General features: G+C 46.0%; 1 protein-coding gene and 1 long non-coding RNA gene across 12 annotated transcripts in view; one reads left to right on the top strand and one right to left on the bottom strand.

The window, feature by feature from the left end:
- LOC142785024 (uncharacterized) overlaps positions 1-23,414 on the top strand; it is a 424,940-nt gene that overhangs the window by 285,101 nt on the left and 116,425 nt on the right. For 10 of the 11 annotated variants that reach the window (XM_075883440.1, XM_075883442.1, XM_075883443.1 and 7 more), the window contains 2 exons: positions 1,790-1,834; positions 16,972-17,040. In XM_075883440.1, coding sequence (XP_075739555.1) covers positions 1,790-1,834; positions 16,972-17,040 — 114 coding nt within the window. The remainder of the gene's footprint in view (positions 1-1,789; positions 1,835-16,971; positions 17,041-23,414) is intronic. The other variant, XM_075883445.1, reaches the window with a different exon arrangement.
- On the bottom strand, positions 583-6,453 carry LOC142785028 (uncharacterized). Its single transcript, XR_012888824.1, has 2 exons — positions 4,456-6,453; positions 583-4,075 (listed from the first exon to the last, which is right to left on the bottom strand). It is a non-coding gene; the product is annotated as an uncharacterized LOC142785028 (long non-coding RNA).

A 23,414-nucleotide genomic window follows, 5' to 3' on the forward strand; every position in this document is an offset into this window, starting at 1 on the left:
GTGTATGGCTTCATTAATGTTCAGAAACAAGATTGTGCGAACCGTGTGCAGAAGAAAATGGGGACTACAGTTGGAAATTTTGTGCAGAAGCACAAAAGAGACGCCGGCGAGCGCATGAGTGGCAAGGGTTATCTCACGGGTGACCTTATAACAAGATTGACAAGTTACTATGACTGTGCTCTCAAATCCCATTCTGGGAATGTGGACAAGATGCACAAGGCTGTGTGGGCTATATATTACCATGTGACGTCCACTAGCGAGCAGCCTAACCACAGCTATTGTCCACAGGGCCCCAAGTCATGGTGCATGCACAATGCAGCCATGGAAAAGAATGGGCCCATGCCAAAAAGCAAGTACAACTCGCCAGAGGCTGTCAGCCATGCGCTGGACCTTGTGTATGAGAGCTTGTCTGACAAGAAGCTCATGCGAAGATGTGCGAGAGAAAAAACACAGAATGCAAAAAAATGAGGCATTGCACTCTGTTATATGGAGCCTGTCACAAAACGACAAGAATGTGCTGTTGAGACTGCCGTGGCAGATGCTAGCTTGTATGCATTTCTATCTGGGAAACAAGGAGTCTAGTTCACTTATTTTGCGTGAACTGCAGTAAGAGCCAACAAGCCAAAGCAGCCAGCGGACTGGCAAAAAGATTACTACCGCCGTGCATCTAGCGCGAAGTGAAAGTTCTTCAGTGGCATTCTAGGCAGCCACAATGAAGAAGCACGAGCATGAGCTTGGTTCAGATTACTCTCCTGGGACTTTCTGAAGATCCTAATTATAAGTTTTGTGGCGGCATATTTATTTTCGCAAGTTTTAGTTATATGCGTTTTTGTCAAATAAAGATTTTTACAAGGTTTAAATTCTGGAATGAACACTTTGTCGCCAATACTCATTCATTGTCTTTTTTTCTTCCTTGAATGCTATAGGATCAGCAAGTGAGAAAAAAATGATGATAAAGTATTTTAGGACGGAACATTATGAAATCTTCTAGAAATCAGCAACAAAAATTCACAGCTAAGAGACTGCGAAAAGAAGACTTAATAACTTTGGCTCAAATTCAGAGACAAGCAGTAAATTTCATATTTGCACTGTTTGAACATTCAGGAACATGCCTGCTGAACGTGAGCTATTCGAATGCAATACGTTTTAAGCAAGTCGCATCCCGAATTCATAAAATAAGAATTGTTGTAACTTTTTTCTTGGACTGGTGTAAAAAAAATGCAATTACGTGTTTGAAATCAGTATACAAAGCTGAATATTCTCTGAAAATTTTGTGTGTCAAGTGTCAACAGTAACAAATTTTGCTTTCCGGACACATGCCAAAGACAGTTACATAAAACTCGTTTCTCTGCAATGAAGTTGTTATAATAATAATAATAATAATAATAATAATAATAATAATAATAATAATAATAATAATAATAATAATAGGTGATCTCATGCCCCTTCAGTATTAATTGTACCATTTTGGTGGGCACAAGAAATGAATTGAGGCCATCTCCATGGTCGCCACACCACTTAAAACAGCAAGTAGCTGGCAATAGAGACCACAGCCGCTTCGTTCTTATAACAAGATTGTATATCTTTCTACAATTTCCCTTTATCTCAGTTTATTTTACTCTCGAGTGAAACATAGACCTACTGGTCTTGCAGAAGTGCATGACTGTTTGAGCACTTAACACGCAACAGGGAAAATGTTGAGAAAAGTCCTGTGCACAGTGAAATATGCTAGATATATTTGAATGAATAGACTTGGTGTAATTTTTTCATTTTGTCTGTATTTTTCTAGGAGGCCTTCAGCCCCGTCAATTGAAGGAGTCCTCTACACAGACATGTAAGCGTTATATTAATCTCATTTGTTTAAGTAAATATTTTATTATAGATATAATGCATAAGAGAATTTTAAAAAGTCATTTCAAATGGTGCGGCATCACCGTTGCATGTGACGCATAAATATTACACAGTCAGTTGTGATGGAGTTGACAAAAAGTTGTTGCCTGCAAGAATAAATAAATGATTGTCCTTTGCCTGTTTCAATGGCAAAGCTGTTTAGGTGAGCTGTGGTATATGCAGTCTGTTGGTATGTTACATGTGGCCTTTACAAAAACTATCACCCTGAATGGGTTGGTGCTACAGAAATTGGTCTGATCTTGCCACCTGTCCATTACTGGATGGATGGATGCAGGCCGCTGCCACGTCAGAACAAAAATTCCAAGTCTGTTGCATCGGGGGCCCGTTGGACTGCCCATAACTCTTTGAGTCTGGAGCTGGTAATAGCACCCTTCCATTTGGACAGCTTGGTGACTTCAACACACCAGGGCTTGTGTTCAACACACTAAGGCACCACCAGGGCTTGTGTTCTTAGCTGTATGATACAGGCCATGATCATGGTGTAAGAATATGTTAGGTGCTGACACTCGCTGCTCCGCACAAGGGGAGGGTGGGGGCAGATTGCGTACGCCGATGACCTTCAGCTACGAGTAGTTTCCATCATGCGACTACCAAGTGGTTCTTAGAGAGAAAGGAAGAGAAAAGTGAGCCCCGTAACTGTCAGCTTCAGAGAGCGACACCTCAACAGTAGCTCACAAGGAATGGGGGTGAGGAAAGATTAAAAGAATAGGATTAAGGGTATAGAGAGATAAAATGATGCGCTAGGCCAGTGAGTGAGGACAAATCGAGGGGATAGGAGAGATAGGAAAGATGGAAACACGGTCACAGGAGTCCGAGGACAGGGCGCCACTTGCGAGAGCTCTTGTCGGCGTCGGGAGATGGCGTAGGGCAAGTTTGGTAGGTCAGAGCTGCACTGTTGTCGAAGGTCGGTGTCAGGAGCTGACGTAGGGCCAGCCCAGGCCAGAGCTACGCTGACGTCGGAGATCGCGAGGGCACAACCGGTCGGCATGGAATTTAGCGAGCGAGTCCCCGTCACGCGAGTTGAGATGGCGCTACTGAATGGGACGGCAGCTATTTGCATGCCAAAGAACATCTTTCTCAAAGGTTTGTGGGCATGGGATTTCGTGATTTAGTAACACGTTGCCCTGTGATTGTGAACCCTGCCTGTGTATTTTATTTGTTTAGCTGATTCGCGCTTTGTAATTCAGTGCACGTATACCTCGACGCGACATATATGCATCAGCGGCCTTGTCTTTGGCTGCGCTTTGAAAAGGGCGAGTGATGTTTCGTCTCGAATAGCAAGTTGGTGTATCAGAATTGTATGGAGCATGTGTCGCATTTCAAGGCTCCGCGTAAACCAGAGCGACATAATAGGTGGCGGACAAGTTTGAGAAATACCGAAAGTGCCTGACGGTGCAGCAAAAAACAAGAAAACAAGAAAAGCTCTGTGAAAATGGCTGGCTCTACTGCTGACTTCTCTGAAGCGACGGGGGCCAAAAGTTCAATTGCATCTGAAATGCCTGACACGACCGCGTAAAGTTCGGCAAGTTTATTGTGCTTAGAGACAGCGACTTCACAGCATGGCAATGATGAATCAACAGGGACGCATGCAAAAGGCAGCGCTTAAAGTTCAACAGTTTCAGGTCCCTCCACGCTAAGAGCAGGACGCTTCTCAAAACAACACTGATAGCGTGGGCCTATGAGCTAGCGACTCAGTTCCTCATCATGCAAAAAAAGTACATTGGACTGCCAATAAACGAAACTCGCTTAAACAAAAATGCCTCATTAACGGAACTAAACGGGCTCATATTGCTGGATTTCTATGTGTTGCACAGTAAAATTCATCGGTTAATCGAAACAGTGCTTATTGGTCACCTACGGTTAAACGGCACAAACTCTAAACACAGCATAGACTCCCTCATGCCACAGGTAGTCTCACAACCATGGCAACACCTCGAGATCGAGACAAGCCAATCCAGTATCCATTCTCGCTTGTGGCTGTAGGAGCAAAGTCGGCAAGTTGCGGTGGATCACTGTGTTAATTCAGTCTGATCGAAAGGAAGTGGCCGCACCATACACACCCGCTTGATAAAAAGCTACAAATTCTTCAAGAGCTCGATCGAAGCGGCCTGCCCAAGATGGAGGTGGCAAAAAAATACATCCCAAAATCGACGCTGTCGCGGATCTGGAAAAACAGAAAAAGATTGAAGGCACTGTTAAGGACGGTACCTTTACATCTAAACGAATGCGAACGACGCCTTATAAACATCTAGAAAAGTTCTTTTTCTGTCGTTCAAGCGTGCACGGACTTCTAATTTGCCCATAAGCGAGGCAATTCTTGAGCAGAAAGCTCGAGAGATCGCCATGGCTCAGCCGCTTCAAAACACGCCATGGCCTAGTCTTCAAAGCAATCTCGGGTGAGAGTGGTGCAGTCAACAGGGACATTTGCACCAACTGGCAACAGGGGCAGTTTAAGGAAATTTCGGTGAGCTTTGATCCACGAGACGTCTTCATCGTCAACGAGATGGGTCTTTTTTATAAGGCGCTTCCATCAAAGACGCTCACCTTCAAAGGCGAAGCCTGTAGTGAAGGAAAAGGCAGTAAAAATCGCATCATTGTGCTGGTGGGTGCAAACATGGCAGGAGATGAGAAATTGAAGCCGTCGGTAATAGGAAAATCAAGGCACCCACGTTGTTTCAATGGCGTTCGACCAACACCACCTAGAATATTGACAAGGCCCCTCCAGGGAGAGCGTGACGTCACGCTAGTTGCCCACCTGCACCCCGGCCGTCGTCGGCACTCGTTCTCGTTATATCTGCTGTGGGCACTTATTGAAAGCCGGTGTTTCTTTTTTTTGTTCTTTTTTGTTCCTGGGCGGTCTGCATTCGTTTACGCCTGCCTTTACACTTTAGTGATCAATCTGTAATAGTCAGAAATGCATTTGTAGAAGTGGTTTTATTAGGACGAAAAGCTAAAACCATCCTACGTCATTTCTTGTTCAATGTTTTGATTTTTCTGTCAGCTGCCTTTTTTTTTGTGCGGTGCTTTGGATGGTGTCATTTCGAAGTCTACAAAAGTTGTTCAGAGCGACATTTGTTGCAACACGCACTACATGCCGCACGATAGTCTCGGAGGTATGGCCATTTTCACAAGTCTCTAGCTCATCTCCTAGCAGTGATGTGGTAATGGAGCTTACAATGCCACGTTGGTTGTTCGACGCGAGGAACGCCTTTGCATTTTCTCCCTTGGTGAGCTTTTCGACAACAAGCGTTGTCACCAGCACCATGTGCACAGTACATGGCTGCGGAAACTTTAAGCTTCCTCTTGACAAGTTGTCAATCATTGTGTTACCTTCCACATCTATGTTCCTGTTCTCCAGGACGAGCACGCTGCTGTAAAATGAGCATGACAGCTTCTTCAGAGCTGAATGAGCACAATATCCAGCGATATAAGCAACGACCTCCATGTCATGCTTTGGGTTGGAAATTTCATCATTTGAGATGTGAACAGAGAAGTTATGTTGCGATACTTCTGTGTCACTTTTGCTGCTGATGTCTGGCTGCTGAAGCATCAGCAGCTTTTGCAGACGAATTTTCTTTTCAGACTCCAGAAGCTGCCTCAGGAAAACATGATATTGTGCACCAGCAAGCTGACGGTAGCGACCGAAGCGATCTTCAAGAGTGTCAGTTTGAAATTTTCTCAGCAAGACATACTTGAACTTCAGTTCTTCTAAACAGTACCGCGACAGCTCAACAAGGGACTAGCAAATGTGTTTCCCTTGTCAAGCAGCCACGGCTCATGTTGACGCTGCTCCAAGCATCTAGCCAGTCTACCATGCCACTAAAGAAAACCAGCTGTTGATCCACCGTAGAATTCACTGGATTTTGAAGGGTGTCGTTCAGTCGGCGACCTTTCGAAGGGGTCTTCACGTTGACGATTTTCCACCACGTCGATATGATGTTTATGAAGAGAGCTGTTGAACTGGCACATGTTGTTTTAAGGGCATCGCCACGCGTCTCAAGTGCGTTTGATACAAACGGATTAATGACATTTAACACCAACTTTACATTTTGTCTCTCCATAGGTGTTGGATTGATTGCCTTGGAATTCAGCTTGTAGCCAAGCTCGAGAAGCGATGTCTGCTCCAGTGCATACAGCTGCCGTACGACTTCAAATGATGCTGGTTTCATTCTGGGCAGCCCGTCGGGCAATATTCCTGACAGGTTCACTTCAGGAAACTAAAAGCATATTCCTTCGTTTTTTTTTATTCATCCAGTTGTTCCTGATGTATTTCAGTATGTGCACAGGGTCTACGACATAAAACAGAGGCCGATTGTTGTCGGCTGGATGAGGATATACAATGCGCACTTCCTGTTTCTCTGAGAAAAACTTCATTTTCCGGTTGTGGGAATTGTTGTGGGTAATTACAGCAATGACGCTGAGGCCCATAGATTCCACTTCTAAAATTACTTTCTTGCAGAACTCATGTAGAATTTCGGCGGTCATTTTAGCAACAGGAAAAATGTGAAGCACATCTTTGTTTGATGACAAGAGCGACTGAAGCATGAAAACATGAGCGGTTGTGGCTGCCTCTTGAGAATTGGCTGCAGATCCAACTATGCTGCCCCCTCTATAATCGAAGTATGGCTTGATATGAATTTCATCAACCATTAGCGTCACGGTCTTTTCGTTCGGCTGCATGCACTTCACTCTTTCTCGAATGTAGGAGAGGAAGTTCGCTTCGTTTTGCTCCTTCAGTGGATCGCCTCCATACTTGGAACAAACGCGGCGCAGGGTTGAAGGATGGGGTAAAGTCAATTTCGACGCTGATCTGGCAAAGTTATAGGCGTGCGGAGATATGGAGTGCAGAATGCTAGAAAACACTAATGTTTCAGCACTGTAGCGACGAATGGGGGCAGCGAGTGCGAGAGCTATTTGCTCACTTAGCAAACGAAACGAAGCACTGTGTTCTTCGGTCGTGTCACTGTCTTTGGACAGTTCATTCAATAAGGAGCCGATATGCTGCAACACTGACGCTGTTTTCGACGAACTTGCAACTTCAGGCGTCTCAGTCATGTGGTTTTCCAGCTGCTGGAGCAGTGCGGTAACGTCATGATGTCGCGCACTGCGTCTGGAACTGCGCCTCCGCAGGGTAATGAAACCAGCTCTATCATACCTGCTGAGACTGCAAGTGAGAGATCAGCAAGCACAGTGACGGAAAACCTCACATGTGGTGAAGGATTATCTTCGATGCGGAGAAACATCACCAACGATCGTTTGCCTTGATGGTCGAGAAATCATTACTGCATACAGCAGAAAGCTTGCCTCTTAAGTGTTCGAAAGAGGACACAGCATTTCTCTCCTCTTAGCTTTTTTTTGCGCATATAGAGTTCTTAATCGCTTTGCTCAAGACCTCGTCTTCCATTCGAGCTCGTTTCGAGACGGGAGATTCTCGGCGATTGCGATTCGTGCTCAGGTAGGACGGACAGTTCGGAAACACCGAGGGTATAGCATCTCACACTAGGCGCACCCTCTCGCTGTCGACTGTCAATGTTTGTCCCAACGCTGCGTTGAAATGTGACAGCTTTGTGATGAAGTCAGCCTCGAGGAAGTGGAGTTCACAGACCTGCGCCAAGCATAACAGTGACTTCATTACTTTCATACGAAACGGGCTAATGGGAACTTTGACACGAGCCTGAGTATTTCTTTTCTATTTTACCGCACTGCCCTACCTGAAGCGCGACAAAACTATCATCACCACTCACGATAGTCGCTCGGTTCAACAGTAACAGAGCCAGAACGCCAGTAATGCGATAGAGCCGGTAAGACAACAAACTTCAGCGGTTTCTCACCTTGGAGTGTATGCTTGGTGTGAAATCCTTTCGCGGAATGGCTTTTATCCAAGACTTCTTCCGAGCTTCATCCTTGGGGAATGCGAAAACACGCACTTTGGGAGCACTGTCATAATTGCCGCGGCACCCGGGAACACAACAACGTCCCATTACGCTCTGATCGATGTGTAATCACATACTCACAAATACAACACCAATAAAATAGGACACGTGGGAACGAACGAAGACTCGGAGCAGTGCGATGCAGCACCAAGCCTAACGCAGTCTAACCAGCGAAGCAGGTAGCGATGAAAGGCAAACCTGTCGTGGCTTGTCCGCCGTTCGGGGTAAAAAAGTGCGCGGGGTGACCAACACCACAACCTGAGCGACACGTCCTCGGCCACTCGACAGTCGGTGATATGTCCGGGGAGACGTTGAGGCTGCCACCCAGGATCCGGCGAAGGACGACTTTTGCGACGCATCTCACGAACAAGTAGAAGATGCGTTTAATTTACATATTTGCAAGAGAAGTACATTGCAACGAGAGCGTTCAGACGCGCCTTTTCATCACAAGGGCCCTGAGCGCACTCGAGACGAGCGGGCCAGCGAAGTCCAGAGAGAGAGCACAGCGCACTCCCGACACTCTCCTTTTATAGCCGTCCGTGCACGCGCTAGACACCGACTGTGTGTCCCAGCGACGCTGATGTGCATTTCCTGCGGCGCACACAGACGCCTCCCGCGTTCCTGCCGGACGCGGACAGCGTTTGACCGTTACGCCGATGAGCGTCCCTTGCAAGCCACCTCCTTGCTGTGCCGGTCATAACATCGGACAACTAGCGTGACGTATGCCGTCTGGAGAGAGGGGTATGAATGGGCCTTGTGAATAGTCTAGGTGATGTTGGTTCGACACCTTCCCGTTATGTAACATGGGAACGGAAAAGCGTGGATGACCATGGCCATATTGGAAAACTGGCTTCGGGAGGAAGACGCTAGATTTACGAGGCAAGGCAAAAAGGTTGTCTTCATCGTGGACAATTGCTCAGCCCACGGTCAGGTTCAAGTACTCCAAGCCATCACTCTGGAGTTCTTGCCAGCCAATTCAATGGCATTGATCCAGCCAACAGATCAAGGGATTATTCAGAACATTAAAGTTCATTGCCACAGAAAATTACCCCATCATATGCTGCTGAGAGCAGGCAGCGAGAAATGCTACAGGTTAGATTTATTGGCAGCCATCCACATTTTGGCTTGTGCCTGGGAGCAAGTGAAGGCAACAACAATACATAGATGCTTTCACCATGCTGGCTTTCAAGTGCAAGAAAGCAGTAGCTGATGAAGAAGAAAGCCCTGCTAATGCCGACATTAAGACAGTATTCAGTCAGGTCGTACCCTCTGCCCCTTTCACTCTGCAGGACTACGAATCAATGGATGAAAATGTTGAAGAGACTGTCAAGTAAATGATTGCCGAAGTGCAAGATGAGGATCAATCTTCCAGTGTTGAATGTGATGACAGTACTGCCAGTTCAGTGGTGCCACCAGACCGATCAGCTAGAGAGGCTGCTGAACTTTTGCAGCGCTACTTTGAGAATGAGACTTGTCCAGAATTCTAGCTAGTTTGTGAGACATAGGTGCATACCTTGTGAAAAAACAACTCAATCTTGCCAAACAAAGCACTCTTCACTCCCTTTTTTTTTTTCTCCTACTCATCCTCATGAGTAAGGTGAGGTTTGTGCAATTGGAATAAAGGTCTTGGTTTACTAAAAAAGGGTTTACTAAATAAGTGTACTTTGCTTAAATGAAACTTCTGATAAATGGAACAGTTGTATGCTTATAAATGGAACAGTTGTATGGATCCCCTTCGAGTTTCATTTAAGAGAAGTTGACTGTACTTTCTTGTTTCAAATTCAGATGCCACTTTTTGAGCTGGCTCATCTATGCCTACTTGGACCAAAAAAATATTAATTGTTGTAGAATAACCAGTGAACAGAAATCGGTCTTCATACTATTTCTCTGATGAAGCCATGTTTTTTCCCTTCTCTTTTATGTTCACTATATTCGTGTCATTATTAGTTTGACATGCTTTATGTCGTCAAGCCAGATTTTCTCGGTTTTTAGATGTCTTTAGTGCTTCGTCGTCACCGTCTTGCAACATTGCAGGCCCACATCCCACCATGGTGCTGACAACACAGCACTGTTTATTAAGGGGTAGGTGGCGATGAAAAAAACTTTTTTCGTTTGTTGACCTAGAGCAATGAAATTTCGCATGCATTCTCATAAGTGTCTTGAATAAAGAAATATGCAGTTTCATAATGATACTTTGAGTAGTTCCCAAGTTGCATCATGCTACGTGGTTTGGCTTATGTGGTATGTTCGTGGAAAGCCTAGCGCTGTAACAAAACATACCAGAAAGCTGCAAATGGTGCTGATCTTTACTCAGAAGAAGACTATTGGGTATGAGAACCCCAGAATATTTTTATCACTTCTCTTTTTTTTTTATAGAGATCACGGCTGCCTACACACATTGTCAGAAACAGTGTCACGTACAAGCCATCTTCTAGAAAAAAACAACAAAAAACTGAGCCATAAACAAGAATTATAAGATTGTCAAACCCTCAAAAAATGTTTTGGGATTCCGAAAAAAAAAAACTGCATCAAAATTTGTCCAGGCAGCCATAAACAAGAATTATAAGATTGTCAAACCCTCAAGAAATGTTTTGGGATTCCGAAAAAAAAAAAAAAACTGCATCAAAATTTGTCCAGGCATTCCCGTGCTACACTTTTCACGAGCAATGCATAATGTCCAAAACACACTTGTGAGAAAAAGCGTCGACAGGCTTTTTTTCGATGAACTTTCTTGTTTCTCGTTGGATATTGATGAAAATTGGCCCAGGCACTAAAAATGACCTAACAATCCTTCCATGAAAATTTTGAGGCGATACCACAAACACTTTATGAGAGACAAATTATTTCTTCATTGAACTTCATGGAGGAGATGAGCATATTGTTAAAAAAAAAAAAAAGCAGTATTGAGAAAACTGCGTTTAAAGTTTCAACTTTTCTTTACGTCTGACACCTAAAAATTGTGATCTCAGGTTTGTCTTGTGATATTTGACTTCTCGGGCATCTGGTCTCTGACCAGTGTTCCTTGGTTGGTTTTTTTTTCCCATAACCTCCTTTTCATGATTTACAAAGAACAAGCATGGATTTCAAACCAAGTTCTCTGTATGAAGGAGTGGTGTGATAGGCATAACAAAAAGGTCGTAATTGAATAAGACCATATACTGAAATGATTACACATATTTTTTGTGCTGAAGTTGTAATTAGTGTAATTGAGTACTTGATTACAAATAATCACTGAGCATTGCTTTATTTGGAAAAAGGTTTGTTGCATCAGAAAACTGTATCACACCATGACGCCCGATGCCTTCTTTCCAAATAACAAAGTTATAGGCAGAAGACTTGTGGCACAGGAAGTTTTAGCAGTATAATTAATGAAGCGAAACGGGCATATAAAAATTTGTGCCCCTGATTGACACATGCTCTTTTGCCACTCTAGCAGTAAAGCGCATCATCATACAGCCGGTCGTGGAAACTCTAATCTATGGGGCTTTCATTGCCTTCGAACATTCATACACTTCGTGGCGATATCAAGCACGGCTCCAAGCACGTCTAAATCGCATCACAAAAGCTTATTGACAGCACTCCATATGACGGTGGAGTGCGTGGCCGCGTGGACAGTGCAGCCGGCGCGTAATGCACTTGCCGGCGGCGTTCGGTGACGATGCCCAAAATGTGTAACTACGATGACACAAACACGGCGCACACTGCGCTTGGCATCGCATTTTCGAGTGACGATGCGCGAAACTGCTAGCTGCTGTTCTGAGCAATCCTTGGCTTTGAAGGGGGGGGGGGGGGGTGACGAGCTTCACTGTGTGGTCTGTTGTCGATGCGTAAAATGCCCAAACGTGGTTCAGAGGAGGTAGTGAGTGATGTGCTTCATTCCTTGCAAAGAAGCACGGTCGCCAAGAGTGCGCTAGCGCGTCGTTCCTGCCCGCAGTCTCGCTGTCAGCAGAGCTAGGGCTAAAGCCAACTCCGATGACACGCCGCACTCGTAGACCACGCGCCCACTCGTAGTAATCTGATCGTGCCGTCCCTTACCGCTTCGTTGCTTGCGAAGAAGCACATCGCCACAAGTGCGCTAGCTCGTCGGTCCTGCCTGCAGTCTCGCTGTTGGCGGAGTTAGGGCTAAGTACGACTTTGACGACTTTGATGGAAAGGACTCATGTTGTTGTTGCCAGTCTGCCATCTTGGCTGAAGGACTCTGTGTACTCTGTGTACAATATGTAAATTCATTTCTTTTGCTTACTCGCAACCCAGGACATTCTGGTGGAGGTGCTGGGTACGAAGACAGTATAACGAAGCTACACAGCGGCCGAAGCTTAGTTTATTCAATGATGGCACAACAGAGTCCCGCTTCCACAGCTGCAATGGCAACGACGATAGTTGCTCTGCCCCAGCTCAAAAACCCTGGCGTGTTCTGCGGGACCTACAATGTCGACATTCAAGAATGGTTGCCGGTGTATGAGCAAACAAAACAAGCAAGAATTATCGTTGGGACGAAACACTCATGTTGGTGAACATATCATTCTATCTGAAGAGAACAGCCAAAGTGTGGTTTGAGAATCACGAAGCGTTAATTGGCAGCTGGAAAGCGTGCAAAAAAAAAAGAATGCACTGTTTGGCAAATCTACTGGCATGAAGGCAGTGACCAAAAAGGAGCTTGAATCTCGCACTCAAACGTCATTGGAGTCGTAGCTGTCTTACATACAGGATGTGCTCGCCCTTTGCCGCAAAGCATACGATGGCATGGGGGAGTTTGAGAAGGTCGCGCACATATTAAAAAACATCGTCGATGATGCATTCAATCTGCTGATTTGCAAAGACTGTGACACAGTAGATGTATCATGTTTTGAGTGTAAAGACTTCGGCGAAGTGATAGCGACATAGACGACAATGCTGTTGAGTCACTGTGACACAGACTACAAAAAGAAAAGAAAAACATGAAAGACGCGGAAAACTCTCGTGGCAGGAGCACCGAGAGTAAAAAAGCAGGAGTGGAAGGGCAGCGCATGGTGCAAGTACCGTATTTACTCGATTCTACCGCGCCCTCGATTGTAACGCGCACCCGATTTCCACCACGAAAAAAAAACAACAAAAAAACAGAGGACATCGATTTCAAAGCGCACCCATTTTTCTCGCTGGCCCGCACGATCACACCACTCAAAAAAACGACTCCTTTCGGGAGCGTCTTCGATTTAAATATGAGGTACGGGCGAAGCTTGTGCTCATCTGACGTGTAACAGAGCATTGCCGTCCCTGCAGTTTTACCGTGGACCGATGTCAGCACGCGAACTTGCTTCGCCCCATTCTTCTTGACAGTTGTGGTGCCGGGCATGTCGAAGTAAAGAGGCGTCTGATCGGCATTCCCGATTTGCCCAAGCAGGTAGCCGTTGTTGCGCCGCAAGTTTAGAACGAACCTCTGAAAACTGTGAAGCTTTTCATCGTACTCCACCACAAAACTTTTCGCATATGCATGTTCCCCTTCGGAGGGAAAAGCCTTTCCTCTTCATAAAGTTTGTTAGCCAGCACCTGCTCGCTTTAAACTGGCTCCGCATTAGACCTTTTTCCAAGACTAATTGCATAGCCCGCACTTGGAGCAGTTCTGTCGTCACGGGCCGCTGTGCCGCTCGCTGCTCAAGCACATACTCGCCGAGCAGCTCTTTATTTGCCGAAACCGACCCTGCTGTGGTCCACTGAAGCCTTTGCGTGAAGCTTTGCTGTCGACAATCTTCTGCTTTTGTTTCCGCCGGTCCCGCATGCACGTTTCGGGAACTCCGAGCGACCGCGATGCGGCCCGATTTTCGTCCGTTTCTGCACACGCGATGACTTTTCTTTTAAAAGCGGCATCGTGGCGCGCTCGAGTTTTTAGAGTTGGCCCTTCCACGCCGTCGATGCTAATGCAGTACTAGATGACGAGCTCCTCAGCACACGTACGAAGTGCCGCGCATGGGAAACACGTAGGCAGAAATGGCCGACGCGCCATGCCGACGCACGTAGGGGGCGGCCATTTTGGATTTGCCGATGGCAATAGATTGACCGCAATTTTTTTGTTTGTACTCGATTCTAACGTGCATGCGACTTAAGAACTCGCTTAACCGGAAAAAAGGTGCGCGTTAGATTCGAGCAATTACCGTAGCGTTCGGTGGAAGAGGCAGCGATGCGAAGAACAAATCCCTGTTCCTGCCGACGCCTAGTGCCTCAGAGTTTGTGGCTCTGAATTATCAAGAAGTCCACGGGCCGCCCCAGAGTTCACCTGTACGTGAGTCGTCACGAGGGGTCCCGACGACAACCGTTCACGACTCACCGTTTGACTCTCAGCAGAGTTGATCTTCTATAGATTAAATGTTTGGATGTGTGGGTGCTACTTAAAACGCCCGCTTTGTCCTTATTTCTTGAACCTCGTGCGGTGAAGCTAATACACCGTGACATTTTGGCATCCAGGGGACAGGACGAACTTGTTCTCTGTGGCACAGACACATTGTAGATGCTATGGAAATGCAGAAATTAAGGGAACTGGGGAGCGAGTGAGCTTGTCAGAGGCAGAGTTGAGAGGGTGGAGGAGACTGCAGGAAAATCGTCAGCGAGATGATAGAGCGGCTCAGCATGAAGCGGCGAAAGAACACGACCTGATGGCTGTTGAGCGAGAAAAAATACCGGCAAACGTGTGGCCTCAGAGCAAGCTCTAGCCAAAGCAGAGGAACGCAGCCTTCCGCTACGCATAAGGCTTGCCGAGCTAGATGCAGCACCAGCGTACCGAACGCCACCGGGAGAATGACCTGAAGTACAAGCAGTGCACTACCCTTCCATAAATCTTCGAAAATTTCTCCTGCAGTTTGAGATTGCCCGAGACGACTTTGACGCGTACCTCAAGAGGTTCGAATGCGTGAGGACAAGCCGAGGCTGGGACAAATTACAATGGGCAATCGCCTTGAGCATGTGCCTCACAGGAGAAGCTCTGAAAGTGTATGGAAGACTGTCTTCTGACTACTGCCTAGATTATACTCATGTAAAGATAGCTCCTCTGCGGCATTTTCGTCTCATGGCAGAAGAGTATCGTGAGCGTTTCCGAGCGTCAAAACCATAGAACGGAGAGACAGCTACACAGTTTGTAGCTAGAATTAAAGGACATTTTGATAGGTGGATTGATCTCTCGGAGACCCCGTACTTTCGATAGTCTAGTTTAGTTGATCGTCAAGGAGCATTTTTTGTCCAATTGTATAAGAAGTTGGTCACTTGCTTCCGCAAAGGGAAATGCTCCACCTTGGGTACCTCTACCTAAGCAGCTGATGAATTTATAGACGTTCAGCACCAGAAAAACTTGGCCCCGTATATGCATGTAATCTGCAAATGTGGTCGAAAGACTATAGTCTTGCGTGTGGAGAGAGTGAACAATTTATTTTATGTTCTCCGTAAAAAAATCGGTGGATGGTATTCTGGAGGCACTGCGTTAGAGTGCCTGGAGCGTGCAGCGGAGGCGATCGAGTGCATCAAGTCAAGTCACATGTGAGACATGAGCGCCACCTGGCAGCGTTCTTAAAAAAAAAGCGCGTGACTCCGAGACGGGTGTGTGCGCCCGTCGCAGAGGTGATAAGGTTTAGAAGGCAAGGCAACGGGTTGGTGCCACCACCATCGCGTCTTAGCAAAGCGTTAGAAACTCCCCGTTCCGTGCAAGCGTTGCATGGTCAGCGCTGCGTGATAAGTGCTACGGTTCTGAAAATTGCTTATGTATGCCTTTTCTAGTAAAAGATGTACATGCCAGTAAAGGATGTACATGCAGAATATATACGTGTTATGGTGCCCCAAACTTGCACAATAGTTGCTTATTAATTGACAATTGCACAAGTATAAACGCTAAACCTTGAGCAGCATTGGTGGGCGCTGTGGATGGAGTCGGCTGTTTCAAGTACCGGTGCCGTTAAGAGTGGACAAACAGACAAATGTACAGACACAGACAGACCAAAATTTTTGGGTCGAAAGCCCCCAAGAAAGGCTATCGTCTTTAAAACTTCTTCTATTTTCATAAGCATGCGAAAGTGCCCGGTACTGAGAAGCAAAGCTTTCTCGGTGATATGCAACCTGTTATTGCAAAATGCACCGTGTGCAACAGAATGGGCCACACAGCTGTCAGCTGCCGATCCAAAGTTCAAACATTTTTCGAAATGTCATCGTCACAGGCATGATACGATGTGGTGTCTGGAAAAAGGACCATGGCAAAACCAAACTTTTTGCATTGTAGATAACAATCAGGTGACACCCGAAACAAGGTAGCAAGAACATATTGGGCTTGCTGCTTTTGAAGGGGTTGTCATAAGCAAAATTGGGGAAAATGCCTCTGCTAGTGACGTTATGAGCTTGGTGCAGGAGGACTGCGAGGACTATTGGCCTGGTGTGCGATCTATGGCGGAGCTTCGAATCGGGCTTGTATGATGTCACTTCGAGGTTTTGTGCACTTTTGAGGCGCGGCGCAGTGTAGGAACCACAGTCGTGGTAAAACTCAACAAAGTAGTAGTTCAATTGGTTAAATTGTGTGTGGTGGTTATTGACGCTTTCATAATAACCATGGGTGTCTTGGTTATATTGTGTGTGGTGGCTATTGATGCTTTCATAATAACCTTGGGTGTCTGCTTTTAACGCTCATTTTAAAAGCATAGCATTTTGATTCTTAAAACTGCGGCCGCTTGTCTCCGCGGCAAGTGCTGCGCAATGGTGAAGTACTGCTCTGTGCCTCTATATGATCACGCACCCGTAAAAAGGTCGTTAACTTTCACTACTATTCCAAGTACCCGATGGGAAAGAAGTGGATAGTTACACTCGGAAAAGGGAAAGCACCCCCCACCCCCCTTAATCAGTCGTGCTTGCATCGTTACTCTGCTTGCGTTGGTACTTTACCTTTTGCTACATACTCGCTGACCCTAATTATTTACCTACTGCATTGAGTATTGCCTTTTTCTACACCTAAATAGAGCTTTATTTGATTTGTATATGCAGATGGAAATACTGCACCATTTACTAATAGCACATTTGGTTACATGAAGTGTATTTTCGTAACTCACTGTGTTAATTACTTGTACGAAAGTCCTCGTGGGCTCTTCAGAAAAGCACTATTTCTAACAAGTGGTCTTTCTTGCAGTGTCTGCTGGACTGTCTCCAACGTTTACTCTCTTGCCAGGCATGGACACAAAGATGCGCTTGCGAGAACGTGAGTGATGGCAGTTTCTCCTATTTTAGGGGCATTTCTCGTAGCTGCCGAATTTCTTAGTACTAGACAAGTGTGACTTATCTGGCGAGGAGACACTTGTATATCGCTATATTTCATGCCCTATAATAATGCGGATACACTAGGCATGATGCTAACTCATCCGGGTACTAGAAAAGGCTACACAGACGGTGGTGGTAGTGAAAAACATTTTCTAATATATTTACAGTGAGAGGTATGGATAAGGCGAGTCTGAAGCTTCTGCACATTCCTCTTGCTGTATAAGTAGCACACATTCTGCTGCTAAATCGGGTTTGGCTCGCCCACATCGTCAATGCATCTAGAAATGCACATACGCAAACAATGTGAATCGGGAGTGACATTTCAGTTGTTCAGTGTTCATCTTATAATATTATATTACGAGAATATTTTTTGCGGAGAACCAAACAGCGCGTTGCTGGCCGTTCGCTAACCAGTCATCGCAAGAACGTCATGTTCCTGTGAAAAATTGTCGCACTAAAAAGGTGGTGCTTTCCAAGAAGATCGTCGCAGCTTTGCCGCAAAGGCAAAGCAATGAACGTGATAGCAACAATTTGAAAGGTCACGCACAGAATAGAATGCAGATCAAATTGTGCCCCACTTTTCTCCCGCGCAAATTACGCAAAAAACCTACTCACAGGTACAGATGCACGCAAACAGGCATCTCAGTTGTTACTTCGCTGTGTCTGCAGAGTGTGCGCTTTTCGAAAACTGAGATTCGGAATGATTGTAGTGACCTTGGTGCACCCGGTAATTACAACAAAATCCTTTTAGGTAAAGCCCAAGGCCAGCCAAGGCATACGATTCTCCCCACTGCGAAATAAGGGCGCACGAGGGGGCATCATTGCTCCCCTTCTCTAAGCGTGGCGAAGTACGCAAAAAAGATGAGAGCGTGCGCCACCGCGCGATGTGGCGATGTGCGCTCATTGCGCCATCTTGCTAGCAATGCTGAAGACACGATAATTTCCCACAAGATGCCCATCAGTAGTGGTAAGTGGTAGATATAGATAGTGTTGTTTGAATGTTGAAGGACGTGCTCCTCTGTGGCTCAGTGATTAGCGCCTCGCACTCGTGATGCAGAGGACCCAAGTTCGATTCCGCGCGCCTTGTCTTTTTTTGGATTTTTTTCTTTCTTGCATCTTCATATATATAGATACTTGTACATATATGGTGAGTGACGGCAACGCCAACGCCGGCGGAAAAATCCAGCCCAAAGTGTCCATATAATTGCTATCGCAATAATATAAAAAAAAACGAAGGAATTTATGCAAAGTGAACAATAACTGGTTTTTACCAACTACTTTCCACAAGTGCTTGAGTCTCATAATAATTAAAGCTGTATATATTTCAGCAAAGCAGACAGCAAAATTATTGCAAAACTTATCTTATTCCTAAAGGTCTTGGTATCGGGAAACAGTTGGTTCAGTGATACGATGTAGTTGTCGAAGTTGTCCGTTTCACATTCCGTTGTTGGAAATGGTGGTCGCGGAAGACAATCTGCGTCAGCGTGACATCGACCGCTTTTATGGGAAACCATGAAGTCGTATTCTTGTAGACGAAGTGCCCAACGCACAAGCCGACTAGATGGGTCACGCAGATTGACCAACCAGCATAGAGAATGATGGTCTGTCACAATGGTAAAGAAGCATCCGTAGAGGTAGGACTGGAAGTGCTGCACTGCGAGGCATTTGCCCTGTGATGGTGTAGTTACGCTCGGACTTGCTTAGCGAGGGACTTGCATACGCTACGACCTGTTCTTTGTTATCCAAGTGTTCAATCAGGACAGCACCTACATCAATACTGCTAGCGTCTGTGTGAAGTTCCTTGGTAGCCAGAGGATTGAGGTGTGGAAGATTTGGATGAGACGTCAAAAGAAACTTCAACTCGGATAAAGCAGACTCACATTCAGGGATCCAGTCAAACTGCGGCCCTTTCTGAAGCAGGCACGTGAGCAGGTACGCAATATTGTAAAACTGGGAATGAATCGAAGGAAGTGTGAACAAAGCTCCAAAAAGCTGTGCAGTTCTTACATCAAGTGAGGTTCCTTGAACGACTCCACTGCGGCAGTCTTCACGGGATCCAGTCGTATGCCTTTTTTGTCCACAAATCATCCAAGGACGAGTCTTTGGCGCTCTCAAAACGATATTTCTTTGAGTTGAGCACCAAGCCTGCTTTGCTTAGGCAGTCAAACACGAGACCGAAGCATGTGTTATCCTCACAAAAGGTGCACTTGAAAATTAAATGGTCTTAGTAACACATACCCACTTGCCACTTCAATCCACGTAGAATGTTGTCCATGAAGCGCTCAAAAGTTGCAGGCATGTTGCATAACCCGAATGGCATCGCATTAAATTCAAAAAGTCCATCTGGTGTGGCAAATGCCGTTTTCTACTTGTTTTCTTAGTGCATTGTAATCTGCCGGTATCAAAAAGTAAGAGCTCGATGAAAGACAGTCAATAGTGTCAATTCGCGGGACTAAGTATATGTCTTTTTTTTTTTTTTTTTTTTGGTGATGGCGTCAAAATGACGGTAGTCAACGTAATATCGCCATTTCCCATCCTTCTTCCTCACTAGACTTACTGGAGCGACCCACGAACAACATGATTCTTGAATTACATCTTTCTTGAGCGTCTCACAAACCTATTCATTGATCACTGCATGTTCCGAAGGCAATACACGTTATAGTTTCTGTCAGCGATGTCTTGTCGATGCGGTGCTTCATACGAGAAGCAGGGAATGACGGTGGAGTGTGTAGCTGTGCGAAATCGAAGAGACCGGCGTGTTTGCGCAGAATACTCCCCAGTTCATTACGCTCGTTGGTGCTCAGTGGCTTATCGATCATAGCCATAATGGTGTCCCTGGCGTGCAGATTATGGCAATGGGTCTAATCTGGGAAATCAACTGCTCTCTGAAAGGATGCCAAAGGAGAATACCTGATGTTCATCAATCTCTGGAAGTTTCAGACCCTCCGGCAGCACTGTCGGTTCATCAGAGCAGTTGATCACCCATAAACCAGTACGCACTTGCGCATTGGATAGCATGCAGTAGATAATTGAAACAGTCTGCTTTGTGCAACTGAGAGCCCTGCCGCGGTGGTATAGTGGCTAAGGTACTCGGCTGCTGACCCACAGGTCGTGAGATCGAATCCCAGCTGCGGTGACTGCATTTTCGATGGAGGTGAAATTGTTAAAGGCCCGTGTGCTTAGATTTGGGCGCATGTTAAAGAACCCCAGGTAGCCGAAATTTCCGTAGTCCTCTACTACAGCGTCTTTCATAATCATATGGTGGTTTTAGGACGTTAAACACTACGTTTCATTTATGCAACTGAGATGAATGGGCTCCATGGTTGCGTCAAACGTTTCCTCACTTGCAGGGGAACAGGCAACAGGGACACATTTGCTGACAATGGCGGCACAGTTGTGTCTACGAAGAAGCAAAGGACACTTTCCTGACAGTGCGGAATCTTCATGAATGCAACTGGGACATACAAGTCTACTGTAATTTGTTCTGCGTGGGAATCGACAGTGACACCACATATCTTCAGAAAATCCAGTCCAGAATGACTTCATGCGTAATACAAGGGAAAACAGCAGACTCTGCAACAAATTTCTAATACGCCAAAGTAACAGTCATAGTGCACGCACCAACAGGTTGTAACACATTCCCACTCATTCCACAAAACGTATCAGCACGGTCTTAACGAAACATGACTTTTTGTTCAAGGAGGCAGGTGAACACGAGACTCATCACTGACCCGATAGCACCTGTGTCCACTAAGGCTATTGTTGGTACACCATCGATAAGCACATAAACCTTATTTTTAAACATGGAAGCTAAAGAGGATATTTCTGTTGGAATCGAAGACTGTCCAGAGAGATCACCTTCAACGGCCACTCGGACTAGTTTTCCGGAGAAGGCCAGAAGTGGGTGCGCCGAGGAGACGGTGATCCGTTGATGCGCGGGGTAGGAGGTGGTGTCACACTGCGGTCAGAAGCCAGAGATTGGTTTCGTAGGGGTCCTGGGGTCTCGTTCGATGCACTTCCTGGGAATGCCTGTGCTCGTGTAATGTTAGACCGGTTATATCTCGGCAATTGGTCGTACCTCGGTAGCTGCCGGTAGTTGCAATACCTGGTAGTGTGGACTTAAAAGCCACAGTTGTAGCAGACTAGTAAAGCACACTCGCCGAACCAATGCGCAGACCGCTCAGTTGTGAAGGGTCGGCGATCAGCTTGCTGAATTGGGGCTGCCCGCCTCTGAGTGGCAGGGCCGAGCTGAATGCGTTGGCCGAAATTCTGCTTGGACGCAAATGAGTCATGACGTGGCCACGGAGTTTTAGTTTTGTTGATGTCTTTCATACATACTGATTGTTGCAAAGAAGCTAATGCCGCCGTGTAGTAAGGCCTAGTCGGCGTAGACCTGTGCATAGTTGAGGCGGTTGATTCTTGACCCTTGCACTAGGCCATGACGACTGTTGTCAATGGCAGACCAGCAAGACGACGGCTCCGGTTAATTTCAAACAGCTGTGGCTCTGTGGTACGTATGTTTTGTACCCAGCACCTCCACTACTCAATTATGTCCAAAAGAAGGGTTTATTTTATTCAGAGGCGACGTAACATCCGCCGTCTTTACTCTATACACAACCTCGGTCTCCGTCTGTCAAGTGGTGCTTACAGAACATCACCTGTGCAAAGTCAATACGTAGAATGCAATGAGCCCCCTCTATGTGATCGAAGAGCAATACTAACCTTATCATATGTTTTAAGAATAAGGTCGTCGCCTGAACACATCTATGCCACTTTCTGAAAGAATGTAACCTGGTAAATAAGCTTTAAAATATCATCTTTTCTGTGTCCATTCCTGAAAGTCTTGTGTCTGGCGCAGCATAGCTTTAGCTGCTTTTGCGCAATAAAAACCAAATTAACCTAACCTAACCTGAATATCATTAAGTGTTGTGCACAACAGAAAGCAGCAAAACTTTCTTCGGTCTCGGCAGCTGATCGCGAATTGAGTGTTCTCTGAGTGAGCGCGGCATCGAAAGTTCGTCGGCACGAGGTAAACAACTGTTGACCTGGACTTGGTAAACAGCTTATTTCAGAAATGTTCTTCTTGTCGAGTGTGCCGGGGACAGCTGACTATTGAATGTGACTCAAGTGAGTACGGTGTCGCCGTGAAGCTATAGCTTCGCTGCAGAAACTGCCAGGAAGTTCGTTCAAAATGGAGTTCGTGAGAAACTGCGGGGAAGTTGGTTCAAAATTGAGTTCACGACGTGTTGGCTGTAACAATAACTGCAACCTGTTTGAGATCAACGTTCGCCTGGCACCTGCTGTGCAGAGCACAGGAATTGAGTTGATGACACTGAACGACATCTTTACCGCTATGGCCGTTTCACACGAAGGTCTTCATACTTCATGCTGGTAGGTCTTCATACGATCTCTGTTAGAACCCACTTCCCCGCAGTTGGTACTGCTGGTAGGTCTACGCATGAAGATTACCAGCAGTTCCTAAAAACAAAGCTCCAGCCAGTAGCAACGAGAGCTTGTGCCGACTCATATGACTAGTTGTGCCGCAACAGTGATGAGTGTCTACAAGGACCTTAATTTCGGCAACCCTGAAAATATTGCACTCTTTTTATGAAAGCTGGCACACAAGAGGACACACCTCACACATTGGAGTGGCCTCTGTAGCAGAAGTTTTTTCAAGATATGTGCTTGACTATGTAGTGCTGTCTAATTTTTCCCTCTGCTGCGAACGTGGCCCAAAACCCGACAGCCCAGAGTATGCCGAGCGGAAATCTAAGTATTCATGTCAGAAAAACACCTCATGCAAAGCTGGCCAAATGGACGTAGAGGCAGCAACAATTTTATTTCAGCACTCACTTTCGCTTCATAGTCTAACCTTGCTTTGTGGTGGTGACAGCCGGTAATAGAGTGCTTGCTGTCAACGAAGCCAAAGTGTATGGCTTCATTAATGTTCAGAAACAAGATTGTGCGAACCGTGTGCAGAAGAAAATGGGGACTACAGTTGGAAATTTTGTGCAGAAGCACAAAAGAGACGCCGGCGAGCGCATGAGTGGCAAGGGTTATCTCACGGGTGACCTTATAACAAGATTGACAAGTTACTATGACTGTGCTCTCAAATCCCATTCTTGGAATGTGGACAAGATGCACAAGGCTGTGTGGGCTATATATTACCATGTGACGTCCACTAGCGAGCAGCCTAACCACAGCTATTGTCCACAGGGCCCCGAGTCATGGTGCATGCACAATGCAGCCATGGAAAAAAATGGGCCCATGCCAAAAAGCAAGTACAACTCGCCAGAGGCTGTCAGCCATGCGCTG

The sequence above is a fragment of the Rhipicephalus microplus genome, unplaced genomic scaffold, assembly GCF_043290135.1.
Source record: "Rhipicephalus microplus isolate Deutch F79 unplaced genomic scaffold, USDA_Rmic scaffold_17, whole genome shotgun sequence".
NCBI lineage: Eukaryota > Metazoa > Arthropoda > Arachnida > Ixodida > Ixodidae > Rhipicephalus > Rhipicephalus microplus.